The following is a 19,235-nucleotide window of genomic DNA, read 5'->3' as shown; positions in this document are numbered from 1 at the left end:
GGAAGGTGAGAAGACTGGGTTAGGCTGGGTCAGAGGCAAAGTGGGAACTGTAGTCACAGGGCCTGCTGAGTCGGTCTGTGGGGCTAGTTACAGAGTTTGGCCACTGGCCTCATTACTGCTCAGCAGAGCCCCCGAAGCTAACCTGCCCTGATATGTGTTTGATGTGTTTCACTGCAAGGGGTTTTCTACTGTGTTATGGACTTAACTTCTTCAGGTTTCAAGAGCCATCAATATGGAGAGAGAACCTGAAAAAGGCCAGAATACTACAGAGAGGAAAAGTGCAGGTACAATAAAGTCCTGAACCCATGCTGGCTTTGGCATTACTTTGATGCACAGGCAAGACTAGTAAAAGTGCTTGTTTAAAAAAAGTTCAAATATTTTCCCTTGCTTTTTGGCTTTTGCTCTAACATTTTCAAGGCTACTGATGAATTCAGGGTTCTTTCCCTGTTAGTCCTCCTCTGGGGGAGAGAACCAAGACAACCTTTTCTTACAGCCACCATCTTACATTTCTATAATTAACAAGTTAACAGAGTCTAGAGAGGTCTTCTCTCTCACTCCTCTCTATCGTGTGTGTGCGTGCACACACGTGCATTTGTGTGTGTTGTATGAATGTGACAGCATTGTCTATGACAGCAACAAATTACTTACAACTACACATCTTTCATTAGGTTAGTCAATAAATTATGGTATAACCTGGCATACAAAATACGCATTAATATGCAGCTATCAATGTATATGTGGATTCAACACTGAGAGATGATTTATTAGTTAATAAAAAAGAAAGGATGGGCTTCCCTGGTGGCGCAGTGGTTGAGGGTCCACCTGCCGATGCAGGGGACACGGGTTCGTGCCCCGTTCCGGGAAGATCCCACATGCCGCGGAGCGGCTGGGCCCGTGAGCCATGGCCGCTGAGCCTGCGCGCCCGAAGCCTGTGCTCCGCAACGGGAGAGGCCACAACAGTGAGAGGCCCGCATACTGCCAAAAAAAAAAAGAAAAAAAAAGAAAGTCTCCAGATAACCTGAACGGCTCCCTCTCCTCCTTCCCTTCTTAACTCAAATGATACCACCCTTTTGGGGAGCTTCCCCAACCACCTGACTGAAAACTGCACCCATCTCAGCTCCTACTTTACTTTGGCCATCATCTACATCACCCTGTGACCTCTGTCTTATGTCCTGTCATCGTGTGTATTCCTTCACTAGCACACGAGCTCCCCCAAGGGCAGGGAATTTTATTGTGTTCACTGCTATAGCCTCAGAGGCTAGAACAATGCCTGACGCATAGCGGGCACTCACTCGATAGCTGTTAAAGTAATGAATAAAAACACATTTGTTTTAAAAAAGAAGTTTTGTCTTTATTAATAATAAACCAGTGAGGTTCAGTTTAAAACAACATTAAAAAGATGTTATGTCTTTTAATGCAATGTTAGCCCTTTATTACTGGGACCACTGTGAGCTGATGGAAGCTATGAGCCCCCCTCTCCCTGCTCCCCGCCACTTCCCCAAATCCAGTACAATTTCAAGATATTCTGAGACTTTCCTGAAGTCTGTTTATAAACTTCTAAAGGGTCCACTGACCCCAGGGTAACAGCACCTGGCTTAAAGCGTCCTCTGGCTTGGAATCACGATTTCTCCCCTATTCTCGTGACTCAAGGAATACGTATGACTCAAGTATCAGTCTTCCCCCACCGCACCCCACCATTAGCCAGTTAAGTGTTACAGAGATACCTTCTACACAGGATTCACCAGTTAGCGATGGTAAGCACAATGTCTGCAGCTGAGACCATGACAAACACCCAGATGAAAGCTGAAAGATCGAGTGAATAATCCAGAGATTTCAAACAGTACTGATGTTTACAGAGCACAGGCCAAAAATCTGGTAAAGTGAATTTTTTGCCTGTCAGCTAAAAGTCTGGAGTCACAATCTCAGAAAGATAGAAAAATCAGGATCTATTCCACATAGAATATATGTTTCAAATTTTACTATTTAAAGAGCAAAATCATAGGGAATATGCACATTTACCCAAGTGAAGTTTTCCATTCAATAGGAGAGAAATCAAATACGTTGTAATAAAGACTCTCCAGCTAAAAACTGAATATGAGATCAGTAAAACAACAAGAGTGATTTGACTGTGTTTTATTTCAGTGGGCACACTTTATTCATAACTGTCTCCAGGAGAACTAGGCTAGGTCTCAACCGGCAACAGTCACAGTTATTAAGCAAGTAAATACACCACCACTTTCGTGCTCTCCTTTATTTCTTTATGTCTTCAGTCTCATCTGGCTCTTTCTCTTGATGCTCTCTTTCCCACCTCATTTCTTTTAACTCTTGTCTGTATTTCCGTTCAATGAACCGCTTCTGATGGGCCATCTGGGGAAAGTTATCTGACACGAGGAGATATATTTTACACTTAATAAAGGAGAGCCACCAGTGCACAGAATGATGCAAACTAAACATACACACATACGAACGAACATGTATTCATAGGAAATCTATATAGTTGTATTTTGTAAGGCAAGAGAAAAAAAAATTGCTTGCTTTCTTCTCTTATTCTTTTATCATTCGGGAACACAGTGGAAGTCTGGATCAGCAGTCGATTCTGGATTTCAGTATCTGATGTGAACTCGAGCATAAAAGGCACCGAAATACACAGGTATGTTAAAACATAGACATGTGGCTTCAGAATGTTTCCAGCTAAGGTGTTTTAACACAGTTCTCCTAGCAACAAGTGATTTTCAGGGAGAGATTAAAGGCTATAGCAAAGGGGAGTTGTATATTTTTACAAAGCTTAAACCAAAAACCTCAAACAAATAACGATATTATCACACCATTATTTACCAACAATTAAAGTTTCTGAAAAAAGTAAAAAGATCAGATGGACAAAAGGAGGCCACATCCTAAGTCACTATTTCTGATAATTCAATTTGTGAAGTTTATCATGAGAAGCTAAAAGCTATATGGGCAACAGCAACTCAAGTAGAGCACTTGCATTTGGTGAAAGGAAACATGTCACTCAATAGTACAGTTTAACCTACATTTAGTTTGATGTTTGACCCCGCTCAAGAGTGCTGACACAGTGGAAATCTTGAATAAGATGTAAACGTTTTACAATTCATTTGTTATTTGTGGTATATAATGAGTGTAGCAATGGAGTGAGAAATCAAATATGGAACAAGAAAAAGTCATTTTACACACTTAGTCAACAAACACTTACACACTTCAGCAACAAATATCACAAAGGGATGCATGCACGAATGAGAGCAACACAAGTTATCTGGTAACAGAGGAGAAGGACACCATTCTCCCTAACCTGGTATGGGTCTGTTAAACACAAGAGGTACTACTTCATATTTGAAAATAGGAAGAATCAGCATGGCATGTTTGGGGGAAAGTTTGATTTTGTTGAGGTTGAAGCATAATAAACGTGGACATAAATATATAGTATATTCCTAACCCCCCTTCCTCTCAGCACAGTGTCCCATTTTTCACCCCAGGTGGGAGGAGGGACAGGGAGGGTGGTAGGAAAAGGATCTGAAAGGCAGGTGGTGAATCACCTAAGACCTAAGAGTCAGTGATTGACTTTAAACAAAAGAGGAGCCATAATGGCATATTTTAGAAATAAAACAGCAATAAAATCCTATTCTCTAAACGATATTAATTTGATTCCTTATGTACTGTATAAAACACAGGTTTCAAGTATTAAGAGTACTTAATTCCACCACTCAGATCTAGCCATAGATAAGCTTTTAGAATATATCCTTATAATAAGCACTTTTCCTATGAAGTAAAGTTATACTCCACACACACACGCAATGCAAATGTGCACATATATTACACAGACACATGAACACTTAAAATCATTCCCCCAGCCATCCTTACATTGGGAGAGTATAGTTATAGGCACATTTTGATGGGTACACTTGGGTTGGTAAACTACTGCCCACAGGCCAAATACAGCCCTCTACCTGTTTTGGTAAATAAGATTTTATTGGAACACAGACACCAGCCATCTGCATACTACCCGAGTCTACGGGCTACAGTGGCAGAGGTGCATAATTGTGACAGAGTACTTACTATCTGGTCCTTTATAGAAAATGTTTGTCAATCTCTGGGATAATTTATTTAAACATTTCCCTACCTTCAAACGTGCAGTTTGACTGGTTGATTTTTTGGCTATTACAAACCAAGCTGTCACATTTATCGTGGTAGGTGAACTTTAGCTCATAGCTCCAATTATTTTCTTAGGTTTGACTCCTAGAAATGAAATCTCTAGATCAAAGGGTATGAACCTCTTTAAGGACCTGATACAGACAGCCAAACTGTTTTCCAGCAGTTTAAACAATTCCCTTCCACCAGTATGCATGTGGAGGCCAGTCTCAGAATCAGCCATCTCTCTAGTATGTTTTATGGTTGAAAGCAAACAAACCAAAAACTCAAAAGATCATCTCTAGCAACCCTACAGCTGGAAAATGGAGTCTCATTTTTAGTTCAATATGTGATTATACACATATAAAAAAGCTCCACAACAGAGTCAACAAAACTCTCAGTGAAGATTCCATGGACATGGGACCCTGGTAACACCAGCTTCTGCCCCCAGGACTCCTCCCCCTGCCCCCACCCACAAGCTATCATCCGCCAATTACCACTTGGCTCCCGGCCCTCCTGCCTTTCCTGGAATCTCTCCCAGGCTGAGCATCCGGGGCCTCTTTACCTTTAGCTTCCCGCACTTTGCTCTCACCCACACTGAGCTGGCGTTTGAAGCATGAGGGAACTGCACTGTCAGGTTTTACCCACAGGTTCTGCTGAGCGGCACGATATACCTCAGAAGAAAACTTCCTTGCACTTAAGCCTTCAATTTACAAAAGACTCTGTAGTTCCCTATAGGGTCAATTATATAATTGAAGTTTCTTCAACCCAGCCATCCCACTCTTGGGAATCCAACCCTTAGAACTAAAAGCAGCAATACAGCGTCTTTTATTATCAACAATGATAAAAAGACAGAAACAGTGTCCACCAAAAATTTTAAAAGCTGAATAAAATACGGCATGAAATATTATGCAGCCCTTAAGAAAGAATGAATTGGAGCCACTATGACCTGCAGGGCTGCCCGTAATGTATTATTTAGCAAGAAAAGAAAGATGCAGAGAAGTACGTAAATATCCCGTCTTAATAAAACAATGGCTAAAAACTAAAAAGGAAAAAACCATCACAGGTTTAAGATTTTAGAAGTATAGAGAAATATGTAGAATGAAATATACTAAGTCACTCACATGGGTTACCTGTGCTGAGAGTGGGACTCTATACAAAACAGGAAAATGAAAATCAAAAAGCATTTGGGAATACTTTTTTTTAAATTATAAGCCAATTTTATACATATCTTACATTCTACTACACTCTGTCTGGAGAATAATTATGAAGAAAAGATCACATTTTATCAGTACTTACCATTTTTCTACTTCCCCATTTTCTTTCCATAAAATACTCATTACATTATGAACATATAATTATAGAAAAAGAGATAGGCTTACATTTTTCAAGTGCATCCATTGCTGCTCCCATTTCTGCTTGCTGAATACTATTAAATAAAATAAAGACAAGGTACATTTTAAGATTTTTTTTTTTCAAAAACACAAAGCATGGCTCCAAATTATTCAGCCTGATTTTCTTTCATATTTCGTTCATAAAATTTTATCTGATTACTTCTACTGTCAAATACTGAATTGCACAGATAGGAATACACACAAGGGCATGCAGAAATGTCATTTATTTGCACAAAGCCTGTTAAGTTATTCATTCCACACCTTTAACACTGCAATAAAATGCCTTCCATCTATATTAGGTCTGAAGTATTTCTTACTTAAATTTGAACATCTTCAGTGTAAAGTTTAAGAGACAAAGAGTAAAAAAATACACGTGTAGACAGACTTCAAATCATTTCTCAGTTTAAGATATAAATTGGAAGGTTCAAAGAAAGGTGATAACATACGAAATTCTTTTTACCTGAAGATGTGAGCTCAAGTGAGTAGTAATAAGAGATCAAGTGTCTAATGGCTGTGTCATGCATGACATGTTCTATGAAATGCTTGCAGCAGTGTTGGGTAACTTAAACTGAACAGACCTTACCTGTGCACCAGGTAATGTTCTTTCCTCAAGGTAGCCAAAGCCCTTTAGGCAATGGCATTCCCACTGCTCAAGGCCGATTCTCAAGTTTGGGGCTGAGCTTGGTGGGTACATTAAGCCTTGGGATTCACTTTGCTATTACCCTCGAATACTCTATACTCTGAGTTTAAAAAGACAGGCTGCAGAGTTTGGAAATACCAAGCAGGCACCTGCCAGACACACAGGATGTTCATGTGAAGAAATTTAAAGTATCTTCTTCTCATACCTTGGGCCTTTCCCACAGCCGATTCTTTCTCCCTTGAAGTAGACAGCCACGGTATAGGTCCTAGCATGGGATGGCCCCACTGTCTGCAGAGTCCTGGAAGGAAAAGGAAAAACATTAATTACGTAAAGTGTTACTTAATTGTTATTGCTAATATATAACTCCAAGAAAAACCATGTGACTTATTGCTTAGAGAGAGGAAGGTAAAATTAACAGGAAAATTAAAGGAGTAAGGTTTTGATTTGCTAACGTGACAAATATAGAGAGCTTTGAAGTAGGAAATTTTAAAAATTCCACAGTAGATTTTTATATACACATATTTTTCCCAAAGCATTATAAACAGTATCTGAAGGCGAACAACGAAGGGTAAAATATTTTTTAACAATTTCAAAGTGTTATTCCTAGTATCATAAAATTAACAAACTTTTGTCAGTGAAAAGTTAGCCATTTCAGTCTGTTCATTGTTTTTCAGTGCTAATCACTGCGAAAAATCATAAATATTCGGGTAATGCACCTCAAGCCAGAGCTGAATGGCTTCACACCCTTTACGGATTCTTTCTAATGTCTGGTATCTTATCTAAAAGATCAGAAAATACATTTAATTTCTGAAACATCAGAGATCAATTCAAAGGTATGCTATGATGTGGAGTACACAACACAATTGCCAAAAAACAAAACTCCAGGCACTCTGGATTTTAATGACAAGGTGCAGATTTCAAACGTGGTAAAACTGATAACTTCATGGAAAAGGGAAATTAAACGCAGCCAACAAAGATAATGGAATGAACACAGTAATCTTGAAAAAACTATGTAAAACAACCCCATCATCTTGATAAAAAAGAACAAGCTCATCACGTACTTTCATTTGGGGGATATATAAGAAGGGAGCAGTCATTTCCTTTGTGTGTATATACTCACTAGGATGAAAGTACACGGATGGCTTCTTAAAGGTAGTGCTTATTATAGTAATCATGCTGGCGCTATGAGAAGTTTATCATCCTCATTTTATTTATTGAACTTTAATTACCACTTTGATGAGGAAATACTTTGAGCCTTTCATGTCATACAGTTTGGATGTTCATTATGCTTATTAGACACATGTTAAAGTGCTATTTCTAAACATTTGGGTTTTTTCCCAACAAGTAAAGGAATCAGTGTTGAGCAGTGACAGCTTCTTGGGACAATTTATAGCAGCCTGCTGTGGGGTGACTCAACCTTCTCTTGGCCTCAGTTTTTCTTTTAGTGAAAAAGCCTATAACGTGTTGTGACTATTAAATAAAAACATAAAAAAGGATTTAAATTCCCGGCTGCCACTCTGGTGTTTTCCCTTGAGTACTGTGAAGTCTGAGAAAGTCCGCAGGAAGGGGCTTTTATTCCATATGAAACACTCACACAAATGTGTGTACTTGCACCCATGTGTGTACAGAGACGGGGGTAACCCAGTCCTAAAACTAGATACTTAAACATCCTTAGAAACACATATCCAGACCATACCTTGGGAGGCAACCCAGTTATTTTGATAATCCCTCCCTTTTATAATTCCTCTTTGAAACCACCTTCTAAGACCACCTTCTGAGACCACCCTCTGAAACCACCTTCTGAATGTCTCATGATAATTACTCTACTTCAGAGTCAAACCTCCTGTTTTCATCAAAACTGGTGTTACGTGTTTAGTGACCTGCGTTTCCTTTGAATGACTTTTGGCTACTACTCAAAGGATAAAGATGTGTCACTAAAGATATTCAAATGTACACGGCAGCTTTTAGTACACATTCTGAAAAGAAAAGTTCCAAATATTTGAATAATATAGCAGCGGTGAAGAACTGCCCTGCTTTTTACAGTGATTGCCTATCAGGCAATCGGGACAGAGGCCAGCAGGGCCTCAAAGAGAGGCCAGCAGGGCCTCAAAGAGAGACACACAAGTACTGTTACAAACAAACAAGCACACACCATCTAATCTAGATGCGTAGGCAGCAGGGGTTATAAGAAATAAGAAGACAACTATAAGAATGTACATAAAACAATTTAACCTAAATTTTTCTGATCTTGATCAGAAAAATTATCTGAGCATGTCTTTCTCCCAGGGAGCAGTTCCCAAAGCATTTTAGAGATGGGAGTAAGCACAGATAATCGCATGTGACCCACTTACTTAGAGCTCAAAGACTGAGAGGCCCAAAGAGTTTGAGCATTGGGCCCAGAGTCAAGACGTCTCCATGCAGGACTCATGTGGCCGTTACCCCACAGTGATTAGTTTTTCCTCCAGGCACATGGAGCATTACTCTAAGCTTCCCGGATCCAGCAGCCTGTGGGCAGCAGGTACTCACTTGTACAGAGGAATGTCTGGCTCTTTTCCTTCTGTCCTAAGTGTCAAGCAACACTGCTGAAGCTGGGATTTGGGGTCATTCCAATCCTGATTCAAAATGAACTCCTGCAACAAGTCCCCAAAAAGTTTTTAGTAAAGGGTTCTAGAATCACCAAGCATAGAGCATACAACCAATTTAAATTTTATAGGAGCTTACTTTTAATCGTGGAAAGAAACAAACATTCATGAAAGTATGAACATATTCCAAATCCTTATCAATGTACAGAGCTGCAATAAATGCTGAAAAAGAGAATACGTAAAAATAAGCCACGATGCATTGCCATTTACTAGAAAGAGTACAAGCCCTAGACTTTTTTTTTTTTTTTTTTCTTGTAGAAGCTTTTATTTCAGTGATTAAAAGAACGCAGTAAATGGAAACTATGCTGATTTACATTAGGCATGCACCTCTACCTGAAACTGCTGTTAGTTTTTGACTGGCCTAAATCTTTATAACTTATTTTTTCATTTAGGCACATCTTTAAATTTTTTTGGACTCTGACATACAGGGTAAGTTAACTTGTTCCTTGTGGCAGTTTAGTATGAGAATTATGTTCGCTGGCTAGATTCCTTTAACTAAAGGCCTCTAGACTCTCAGGCTACCTGTACTAGCTCAAGACTGTACTTTACATACAGATATTTAAGTGAATCACAGTATAAGGGAGGGAGATAATCTAGAAAGGTGAAATGTACTGTATGAATAATCCATACATTTTTTTTCCAGCACTGATAATCAAACATTAGATAAGGAGGCCTACAGGAAAGTACCAAATTACTCTTTCCCCCACTGCTGCCCTTTCTGAGAGACACAAAGATGTATATCGATCTCTCCAGAAATCTGAAAGGAATCCAACAAATAACAGATTATTACCTATGTGGTCCCACTATCAAACTATAGAGCAGTTCCACTATTAAAATTGTAGGAAGCAGTTAATGGGACTATGAGGAAAGCATCGTCCCACATACAGTAATATACATCTAGTAGAGTTTTCCATTCATCTGTCAATTGTTTTCCCAAGATTAGCATTAAAAAACACAACCCCAAACACATTTGACCCTCAAACCACCCCCACACACAAAAATTGGTCTCTGTTCATTCTCAGATGACAGGATGTCCCAAGAGTGACAAAGGTGGGAGCCGATCCCCCCACAGCCTTTTCTTCAACCATCCCATCAACTGCTCTTCATTTCTTGAACTACCTTCCTTTTCCAAAGAGGTAATACTCAGGTCAGTCAGAAAGGCTTTCTGAGAAGACTGGCTTGGATTTCTGGGTCTGTTCCAGTCGATTCAAGATGAATTGGCTTGTATCAATGAAGCGCTCAACGCAGTTCACAAAACAGGCCTCAGCCCGACTGTCCAACTTTGGCCCAGGCTTGTCCATGCACTTTTCCCAACAAAGTTCCGTCATCTGGTGCACCAGCTGCTGGAAGCGCTGCTTCTGAGTCTCTACCTCGATGAAATGCTGCAGCTGCGGGTCGACCGAGCCCAAACCCGCTGCGGAGGAAGACGAGGAGGACTCCATCCCAGCGCAGCCACGCGTGCCGAGACAAACTCCGCACCAACTCACCGACCTTCCCAAGTCCTAGACTTTTAAGAAACGTTAACTTCCAAGCCCTCTTTATTTTTTAGCATTACCGTTTCATCTTTCTTCAAACAAGAACTACTCTTTATCACTAATATTAAAAGCAGCAATAGAGATGTATAATTAAGATGCAAAACCACAAAGACCAAATTACGTTTGACTAAGGGATAAATGAATAATTAGTTAAAATGATACACAAAGTGCTGCTGTATAGCAGGGAAAGAATGACACCTGGGAACACAACCATGTTAACATCAAATAAATCAAAATAAAACTTGAAGATCAGATGTGATGCCAGAATGAGCACATCCTTGGGGCCTGCTATTCTTAACACTGATCTTGAGGAGATCACCCATTTACAAGGGTTTGTGTTACCTTTCATCAACAGATATGGGACAATTTATAGATTCAATCTGCCGAAACAGAGAAAAAATTAATACTGCGCTTAATGACAATTAAACAATATAACCAAATTTGCATTAAAAAATGGTGACCCCAAAGACAGCTTCATTAAAAGGTACCTTCACCACACAAACAAACGGCGAGTTTTTAAAAGGAGGAATAAAAATAGCTTTTGTTGAGCTAAAAAAAGCCAGTGAGACTGATGATCACTCAACTTACTTTTTTTCTAATTCTAATCTTAAGTTACTTTTCTTTAATTGAAAAAGAAGTTCTTTTAAGCTCCTTAGTCAGATTGCCTTTGCACTTTGTAAATCAGCTGATCTTGCATGGTAGACTTTAATATCTGTATATAATTCCAATTGCCAAAAATACCAAAACATTAAAAAAAAAAAAGGTTCCAAGACCCAGTGAATGGCCCACTTATTTTACAGTAGTATCAGAAACAATAAAATTGTGTGTATAATCCTTTAGTTAGCTATAATAGGATTACTTATAATGCTACGAGACCATATCAGATGGTCTGATAACTGCAAAAGATGACAACATTGTCCATAGAGCTTTGAGTTCATTCACAACAATAGATAACTGTTTTAGTATTTAGGGAATAAATTACCTTCTTTCTTCTAGGCCTCTATCTAAAGGCTGCTGGGTGGCAAAAACAGCTATGATTCACTATTTCCAATCTTCACATTCTGTTACTGTTTCACACAAAGAGATGTGATGGCTGAGCATTAGGATGGAGGGGCGTAGGGTGAGGAGGGGGGAGCATTAGTGAACACAGACTGAACATTAATTCATTATCCACAAGTCTTTTTTTTTAAATTTTTATTGGAGTATGGCTGCTTTACAATGTTGTGTTAGCCTCCACTGCTCATTATTCACAAGTCTTAATTCCAAATTATTCTCCTTCAAACAAGCTTTGGAGAGAAGCATAAATAAAAATTAAAATAGAGAAGAGGTTTCTTTAATCAGAAGATAATAATAATGAGAAGCAGCATAAATTTGGTCCATTGATTTAAACTTGAACCTGCAGGTTAAGAGAAAAGCTTTATTCCCTAGGACTCACATTCCAAAAGGTCGGCCAAGGTCTTGGTCCTAAGGGCCACAGGCCTCTTGGTCTTGTCGTTGGTGATGGCATATTCCTGCATGCCCAATTCCTCTGCTACCTTGGCTTGAGTTCTGTTATTCACCAAAGAGCTTCGCAACAGCTGGCCAAAAGGAATTGAGGTACATTTAGAAACCATTTCACTTTTGGTCTCTCTCTTGCTCCTGTGTTGGGCCCACCCAGCCTAGACCACAGGGACACCTAGGCAAGCAATGGCTTAAGTTCTCAACCACCACCCCCAGGCAACAGTGACAAATTCCACATGCTTCTAGTTTCTCCTTAATAACTTACTCTGCTCTTGGATTTTACCTAACTGACATTTAAATAGTTCATTTAGTTGTTTAGTAGCAGTGAGCAGTGTTGGGGGAGATGCTATACTATACTAAAGGTCAAAGATTCCATTAAGTTTAATGTTACTAAACCAAGGAGCATTAAAACTTTAAAAAAATCAACTTATTGAAGTATAATTTGCATACAATAAAATGCACCCATTTTAAGTATAGGTAAAAGAGTTTTGACAAGCTTCTACATTTCTGTTACCCCAAACAAGTTCCCTGGCCCCTTGGCGACCAATCAATCCAATCCATCTATCACCAGGCAAGCTTGACCTACTTTCTGTCACTGTACGTTAGTTTTAAAGGAGCATTTTTTAAAAAGTCAAAAATAAGCTTCACATTTTATGGCACTGATGCTAATTTTGATATCACAGGATTTGGGGAAGTGACGCTTTAGTATTATTTAAAATATTGAAATTATTTATTTACATTTTACTTTCATTCTTTAAAGATTTATATTGTATATATATATATATATATCAGATTTATATGTATATATACATATATAAAGATTATATATACTATATATCCTGACTCATAGTTTTTCAAGCTGAGACCCTTTATTTTTAATCAAATTAAAATGCAATTTCCGTATTTCAACTTCAGGAATTCCAAACAAAAATTTCTACTGGGAATTTCAGTCAGCTAGCAGTCCTCTAAAAGGACCATCCAAGTAGTAACATTAAACAGTGCATGGAAATTGTACAACCAGTCTATTGTGGACGTGCCCATAAAACAAGCATGGCTTAGGAACTTAAGTCACTGATCACTCACTAAAGGAAGGTGGGGAGGGAGGCTGGAGAAAGTGGGTAGATACAAAGATGAGAACTCACCAAACAAAAGCTGAAAGTAATTATCCCCAATCTCTAAGATTTGGGGGAATAAAGTACCTAAAACTAGAACTTTTTCTTACAACAGATAAAACAAACTCTTGGTCTAGTACAATTCCTTCCTCCTAAGGAATAACTCTGACACCAGGGCCAAGGAACAGGAAGCACTGCAAGTTATGCTGGTATTATATCCCCTGCCGTTCCACATCGAACTCTGTTTATTAGATGCAAGTTTTATGCTCTGTGGCTCCACAGTGTCAACTGAGCTTATGAAAATCAAGATTTATCCTCAATGCCTGAGACTGCAACCTTGACAATAGATAAATAAACAATATGTTCTTAATTTGTCTGACAATGATTCATGAAGCAGAAATACAACTTGATCTTCACATGCCATGCTTGCTGTTGAGTTAGACTGTTATTCTTTGCTTGTCTCTGCTCCTTTCCTCTTCCGATTGCCCCTAAACTCAATCTTTTCTTCAATACAGTGTTTTCATTAAAATTAATATCCACAGAGAAGCTCAAAATTAAAAAGGCCTACCATATAACGTTAAAAAGAAGACACAACCAGGGAATTCCCTGGTGGTCCAGTGGTTAAGACTCAGCACTTTCACAGCTGTGGCCCAGGTTCAATCCCTGGTCGGGGAACTAAGATGCTGCAAGCCATGCGGCGCAGCCAAAAATAACAAAACAAAACAAAACAAAAACGCAACCATTAGGGAGCCCACCAGTCTAATATCTTGTAATTACAGAATAACTGAGCTGGAAGCTGGAAGGGAGACATCTTTTTCAGTCTGGATTTATAATGGGGGAGGGGGAGGTTCACAAAGTACAGGCCATGGGGGAACAGAAGGGCTATTTTGAGAATATGGCTATGCTGCGTGAACTAGCTTCTCTCTCAGTACATGCTTTTGGTGAGAGGAGAAAACTCTAACTTGGGCTGCATGTATGGAGATTTCATGCCTTAGAATCATGGCATGCCTGATGTACATATGAGCTCACACAAACCAAAATATGTCACTGGTTATTGGGCCCCAGCTGCCGCCTTCCAGCCTCAGGGCTCCTCATTCGGTGCTGAGCAGTAATGCTGTCTGACAGGGAAGGAGGAAAGCAGTGAGGATGTAAACAGAAACACTACCAATTTTATTTAAGATATGCCCCGATGGGTCTCAAAGCACCGGCAGGGTGGCCAGCAGAAGGTGAGATCTTTCAGTTCTTGCCAAAACTTGGAGCCTGAACCAAAAGTCAGTGGGGGAGAAGGAAGATATAAATCATCCATATTTTTAGAGTCAGTTTAAATTTAGAAGATGGGTTGAAAAGAGGTAAGACGTTGCTCTTAAACAACAAAGTCTGAATGGCAGTTCTTTAAATGACAGCCTCCATCCTTGGCCTTTGCTGAACCCTGTTTCAGAATAAATCATGCTGTTTGCCAACGAGTGAGATCAAGAGGGGATCACAAGGCAAAAAACCACCTAAAGTTATGGCAGTTCAGTGCAACAGCTGTGGAGGCTGATGCTATAGCAGACCCTGGGCTGCTGGCTGAAGATCTGAGCTGATCAACATCCCGTGGCTGCCCTCTGAGAGCCGCTAATCTCTGAAGGAAGCCATACACAAAGTGGCCAATGCAATGCACTGTGACAGCTGCAGTGACAGCAGAGGCCACAGCACACGCAGGTACTCTTCTCCAACCCAGCTTTTCAAAAAGGCCTCCTGGAGGACCTGACCCCTGAGTAAAAACGTTTCAGAGGCTTGTTGACCTAGCTGGCTGTTATAACAGAATCATTAGTTAGTTCTGTCATACTGGTACTCAGGCCTCTTCCAAGAACCAAGGGATTAGAATTTCTGGACAAGTACGTTTTTAAAAATTTTATGTAGGTGGATTCTGATGAATGTAGAGTCAGAACTGAAAAGAATGCATCTGCCAGTGGGAGAAGAATGGGTGCAATGGTCTGAGTGTTTGTGTCACTGCAAAATTCATATGTTGAAATCCTAACCCCTAAAGGTGATGGCATTAGGAGGTGGGGGCCCCTGGAAGGTGATTAGGTCATGAGAGTGGAGCCCTCATGAATGGGAGCAATGCCCTTATAAAAGAGGCCCCTATCAGCACAGACACCAGAGACAAGCAGGAAACACTAAGGCTGCTGCTGCAGCCACCAAGAAGCCTGTCTGCAAGCACAGGTCACTATCCACACCTCCCCTCCTGGGAGCCTGTGCAGCCCGCCACTGCCAGGGTCCCGTGATCCAGGGACAACTTCCCCAGGAGAACACACGGCGTGCCTCAGGCTGGTGCAACGTCATGCCAGCCTCTGCCGCCGCAGGCTCGCCCCGCACTCCATACCCCTCCCTCCGCCTGGCCTGAGTGAGCCAAAGCCCCCGAATCAGCAGCTCCTTTAACCCGATCCTGTCTGAGCGAAGAACAGATGACCTCAGGAGACCTACATGCAGAGGCAGGGCCAAATCCAAAGCTGAATGCCAGGAGCTGTGCGAACAAAGAAGAGAAAGGGAAATCTCTCCCTGCAGCCTCAGGAGCAGGGGATTAAATCTCCACAATCAACTTGATGTACCAGCATCTATGGAATACCTGAACAGACAACGAATCCTCCCAAAATTGAGGCAGTGGACTTTGGGAGCAACTGTAGGCTTGGGGTTGGCTTTCTGCATCTAATTGGTTTCTGGTTTCATGTTTATTTTAGTTTAGTATTTAGAGCTTACTATCATTGGTAGATTTGTTTATTGATTTGGTTGCTTTCTTCCTTTTTTTTTTTTTTAATATATATATATTTTTTCCTTTTCCTCTTTCTGTGAGTGTGTAGGTGTATGCTTCTTTGTGTTATTTTGTCTGCATAGCTTTGCTTTTACTATTTGTCCTAGGGTTCTCTCTGTCCATTTTTTGGCTTTTTTTGTTTCTTTGTTTTTTAGTATAGTTTTTAGTGCTTGTTATCAATGGTGGATTTGTTTTTTGGTTTGGTTGCTCTCTTCTTCCTTTCTTTTTAAAATTAATTATTCACTTTTTTATTTTTAATAATTTATTCTTAGTAACTTTATTTTATTTATTTATTTATTTTTCTTTCTTTCTTCCTTTATCTTTCTCTCTTTTTTTCTGAGCTGAGTGGCTGACAGGGTGTTGGTGCTCCAACTGGGTGTCAGGCCTGAGCCTCTGAGGTGGGAGAGTCGAGTTCAGGACGTTGGTCCACGAGAGACCTCTGGGCCCCACATAATATCAAACAGCGAAAGCTCTCCCAGAGATTTCCATCTCAACTCTAAGACCCAGCTCCACTCAACAACCAGCAAGCTACAGTGCTGGACACCTTATGCCAAACAACTAGCAAGACAGGAACACAACCGCACTCATTAGCAGAGAGGCTGCCTAAAATCATAATAAGTTCACAGATATCCCAAAACACACCACCGGACATGGTCCTGCCCACCAGAAAGACAAGATCCAGGCTCATCCACCAGAACACAGGAACCAGTCCCTGCCACCAGGAAGCCTACACAACCCACCGAACCAACCTTACCCACTGGGGGCAGACATCAAAAACAACAAGAACTATGAACCTGCAGCCTGTGAAAAGGAGACCCCAAACACGGTAAGTTAAGCAAAATGAGAAGACAGAAAAACACACAGCAGATGAAGGAGCAAGGCATAAACCCACTAGACCAAACAATTGAAGAGGAATAGGCAGGTGACCTGAAAAAGAATTCAGAGTAATGATATAAAGATGATCCAAAATCTTGGAAATAGAATGGAGAAAATACAAGAAACATTTAACAAGGACCTAGAAGAACTAACAGCAAACAAACGATGATGAACAACAAAATAAATGAAATTAAAAATTCTCTAGAAGGAATAAATAGCAGAATAACTGAGGCAGAAGAATGGATAAGTGATGTGGAAGATAAAAGAGTGGAAATAACTACCACAGAGCAGAAAAAAAAAAAAAGAATGAAAAGAATTGAGGACAGTCTCAGAAACCTCTGGGACATTAAACGCACCAACATTTGAATTACAGGGGTCCCAGAAGAAGAAGAGAAAAAAAAAGGGATTGAGAAAATATTTGAAGAGACTACAGTTGAAAACTTCCTTAATATGGGAAAGGAAATAATCAAGTCCAAGAAACACAGAGAGTCCCATACAGAATGAATCCAAGGAGGAACATGACAAGACACATATTAATCAAACTATCAAAAATTAAATACAAAGAAAAAAATATTAAGAGCAGCAAGAGAAAAGCAACAAATGACAAACTAGGGAATCCCCATAAGGTTAACAGTTATCTTTCAGCAGAAACTCTGCAAGCCAGAAGGGAGTGGCAGGACATATTTAAAGTCATGAAAGGGAAAAACCTACAACCAAGATTACTCTACCCAGCAAGGACCTCTTTCAGATTCGACTGAGAAATTAAAACCTTTACAAAAGAGCAAAAGCTAAGAGAATTCAGCACCACCAAACCAGCTTTACAACAAATGCTAAAGGAACTTCTCTAGGCAGGAAACATAAGAGAAGGAAAGGACCTACAATAACAAACCTAAAACAATTAAGAAAGTGGTAATAGGAACATACATATCAATAACTACCTTAAATGTAAGTGGATTAAATGCTCCAACCAAAAGACATAGACTGGCTGAATGGATACAAAAACAAGACCCGTATATATGCTGTCTACAAGAGACCCACTTCAGACCTAGGGACACATACAGACTGAAAGTGAGGTGATGGAAAAAGATATTCCATGCAAATGGAAATCAAAAGAAAGCTGGAGTAGAAATTCTCATATCACACAAAATAAACTTTAAAATAAAGACTATTACAAAAGCCAAAGAAGGACACTACATAATGATCAAGGGATTGATCCAAGAAGAAGATATAACAATTGTAAATATTTATGCACCCAAAATAGGAGCACCTCAATACATAAGGCAAATACTAACAGCCATAAAAGGGGAAATCCACAGTAACATATTCATAGTAGGGGACTTTAATACCTCACTTTCACCAATGGACAGATCATCCAAAATGAAAAAAAAATAAGGAAACACAAGTTTTAAATGATACATTAAACAAGATGGACTTAATTGATATTTATAGGACATTCCATCCAAAAACAACAGAATACACGTTCTTCTCAAGTGCTCATGGTGTTAACATCCTCCAGGATAGATCATATCTTGGGTCACAAATCAAGCCTTGGTAAATCTAAAAAAACTGAAATCGAATCAAGTATCTTTTCCAACCACAACACTATGAGACTAGATATCAATTACAGGGAAAAATCTGTAAAAAATACAAGCACATGGAGGCTAAACAATACACTACTAAATAACCAAGAGATAACTGAAGAAATCAAAGGAAATCAAAAAATACCTAGAAACAAATGACAACGAAAACACGACAACCCAAAACCTATGGGATGCAGCAAGAGCAGTTCTAAGAGGGAGGTTTATAGCTATACAATCCTACCTCAAGAAACAAGAAACACCTCAAATAAACAACCTAACCTTACACCTAGAGCAATCAGAGAAAGAACAAAAAAACCCCAACGTTAGTGGAAGGAAACAAATGACAAAGGTCAGATCAGAAATAAATGAAGAAGAAATGAAGGAAACAAAAGCAAAGATCAATAAAACTAAAAGCTGGTTCTTTGAGAAGATAAACTAAATCGATAAACCATTAGCCAGACTCATCAAAAAAAAAAGCGAGAAGACTCAAATCAGTAGAATTAGAAATGGAAAAGGAGAAGTAACAACTGACACTGCAGAAATACAAAGGATCATGAGAGATTACTACAAGCAACTTTATGCCAATAAAATGGTCAAATTCTTAGAAAAGCACAACCTCCCGAGACTGAATCAGGGAGAAATAGAAATTATAAACAGACCAATCACAAGCACTGAAATTGAAACTGTGATTAAAAATCTTCCAACAAACAAAAGTCCAGGACCAGATGGCTTCACAGGCAAATTCTATCAAATATTTAGAGAACTAACACCTATCCTTCTCAAACTCTTCCAAAATACAGCAGAGGGAGGAACACTCCCAAGCTCATTCTATGATGCCACCATCACCCTGATACCAAAACCAGACAAATACGTCACAAAGAAAGAAAACTACAGGCCAATATCACTGATGAACACGGATGCAAAAATCATCAACAAAATACTAGCAAACAGAATCCAACAGCACAGTAAGGGATCATGTACCATGATTAAGTGGGGTTTAACCCAGGAATGCAAGGATTCTT

The 19,235-nt window shown here is 39.6% G+C and overlaps 1 protein-coding gene across 5 annotated transcripts in view; it reads right to left on the bottom strand.

The window, feature by feature from the left end:
- Positions 1–1,355: 1,355 nt before the first annotated feature.
- Positions 1,356–19,235, bottom strand: part of DROSHA (drosha ribonuclease III) — a 130,691-nt gene continuing 112,811 nt past the window's right edge. For all 5 annotated transcript variants that reach the window (XM_060009637.1, XM_060009638.1, XM_060009639.1 and 2 more), the window contains 6 exons: positions 11,790–11,931; positions 8,899–8,981; positions 8,704–8,807; positions 6,383–6,475; positions 5,526–5,572; positions 1,356–2,381 (listed from right to left, as the gene is read on the bottom strand). In XM_060009637.1, the coding sequence (XP_059865620.1) occupies positions 2,251–2,381; positions 5,526–5,572; positions 6,383–6,475; positions 8,704–8,807; positions 8,899–8,981; positions 11,790–11,931 (600 nt within the window). In that variant the 3' untranslated portion in view covers positions 1,356–2,250. The remainder of the gene's footprint in view (positions 2,382–5,525; positions 5,573–6,382; positions 6,476–8,703; positions 8,808–8,898; positions 8,982–11,789; positions 11,932–19,235) is intronic.

The sequence above is a fragment of the Delphinus delphis genome, chromosome 3 (assembly GCF_949987515.2).
Source record: "Delphinus delphis chromosome 3, mDelDel1.2, whole genome shotgun sequence".
NCBI classification, from domain to species: Eukaryota; Metazoa; Chordata; class Mammalia; order Artiodactyla; family Delphinidae; genus Delphinus; species Delphinus delphis.
Note: the sequence above shows the minus strand (reverse complement) of the source record. Positions and strands in the feature narration are given on the sequence as shown.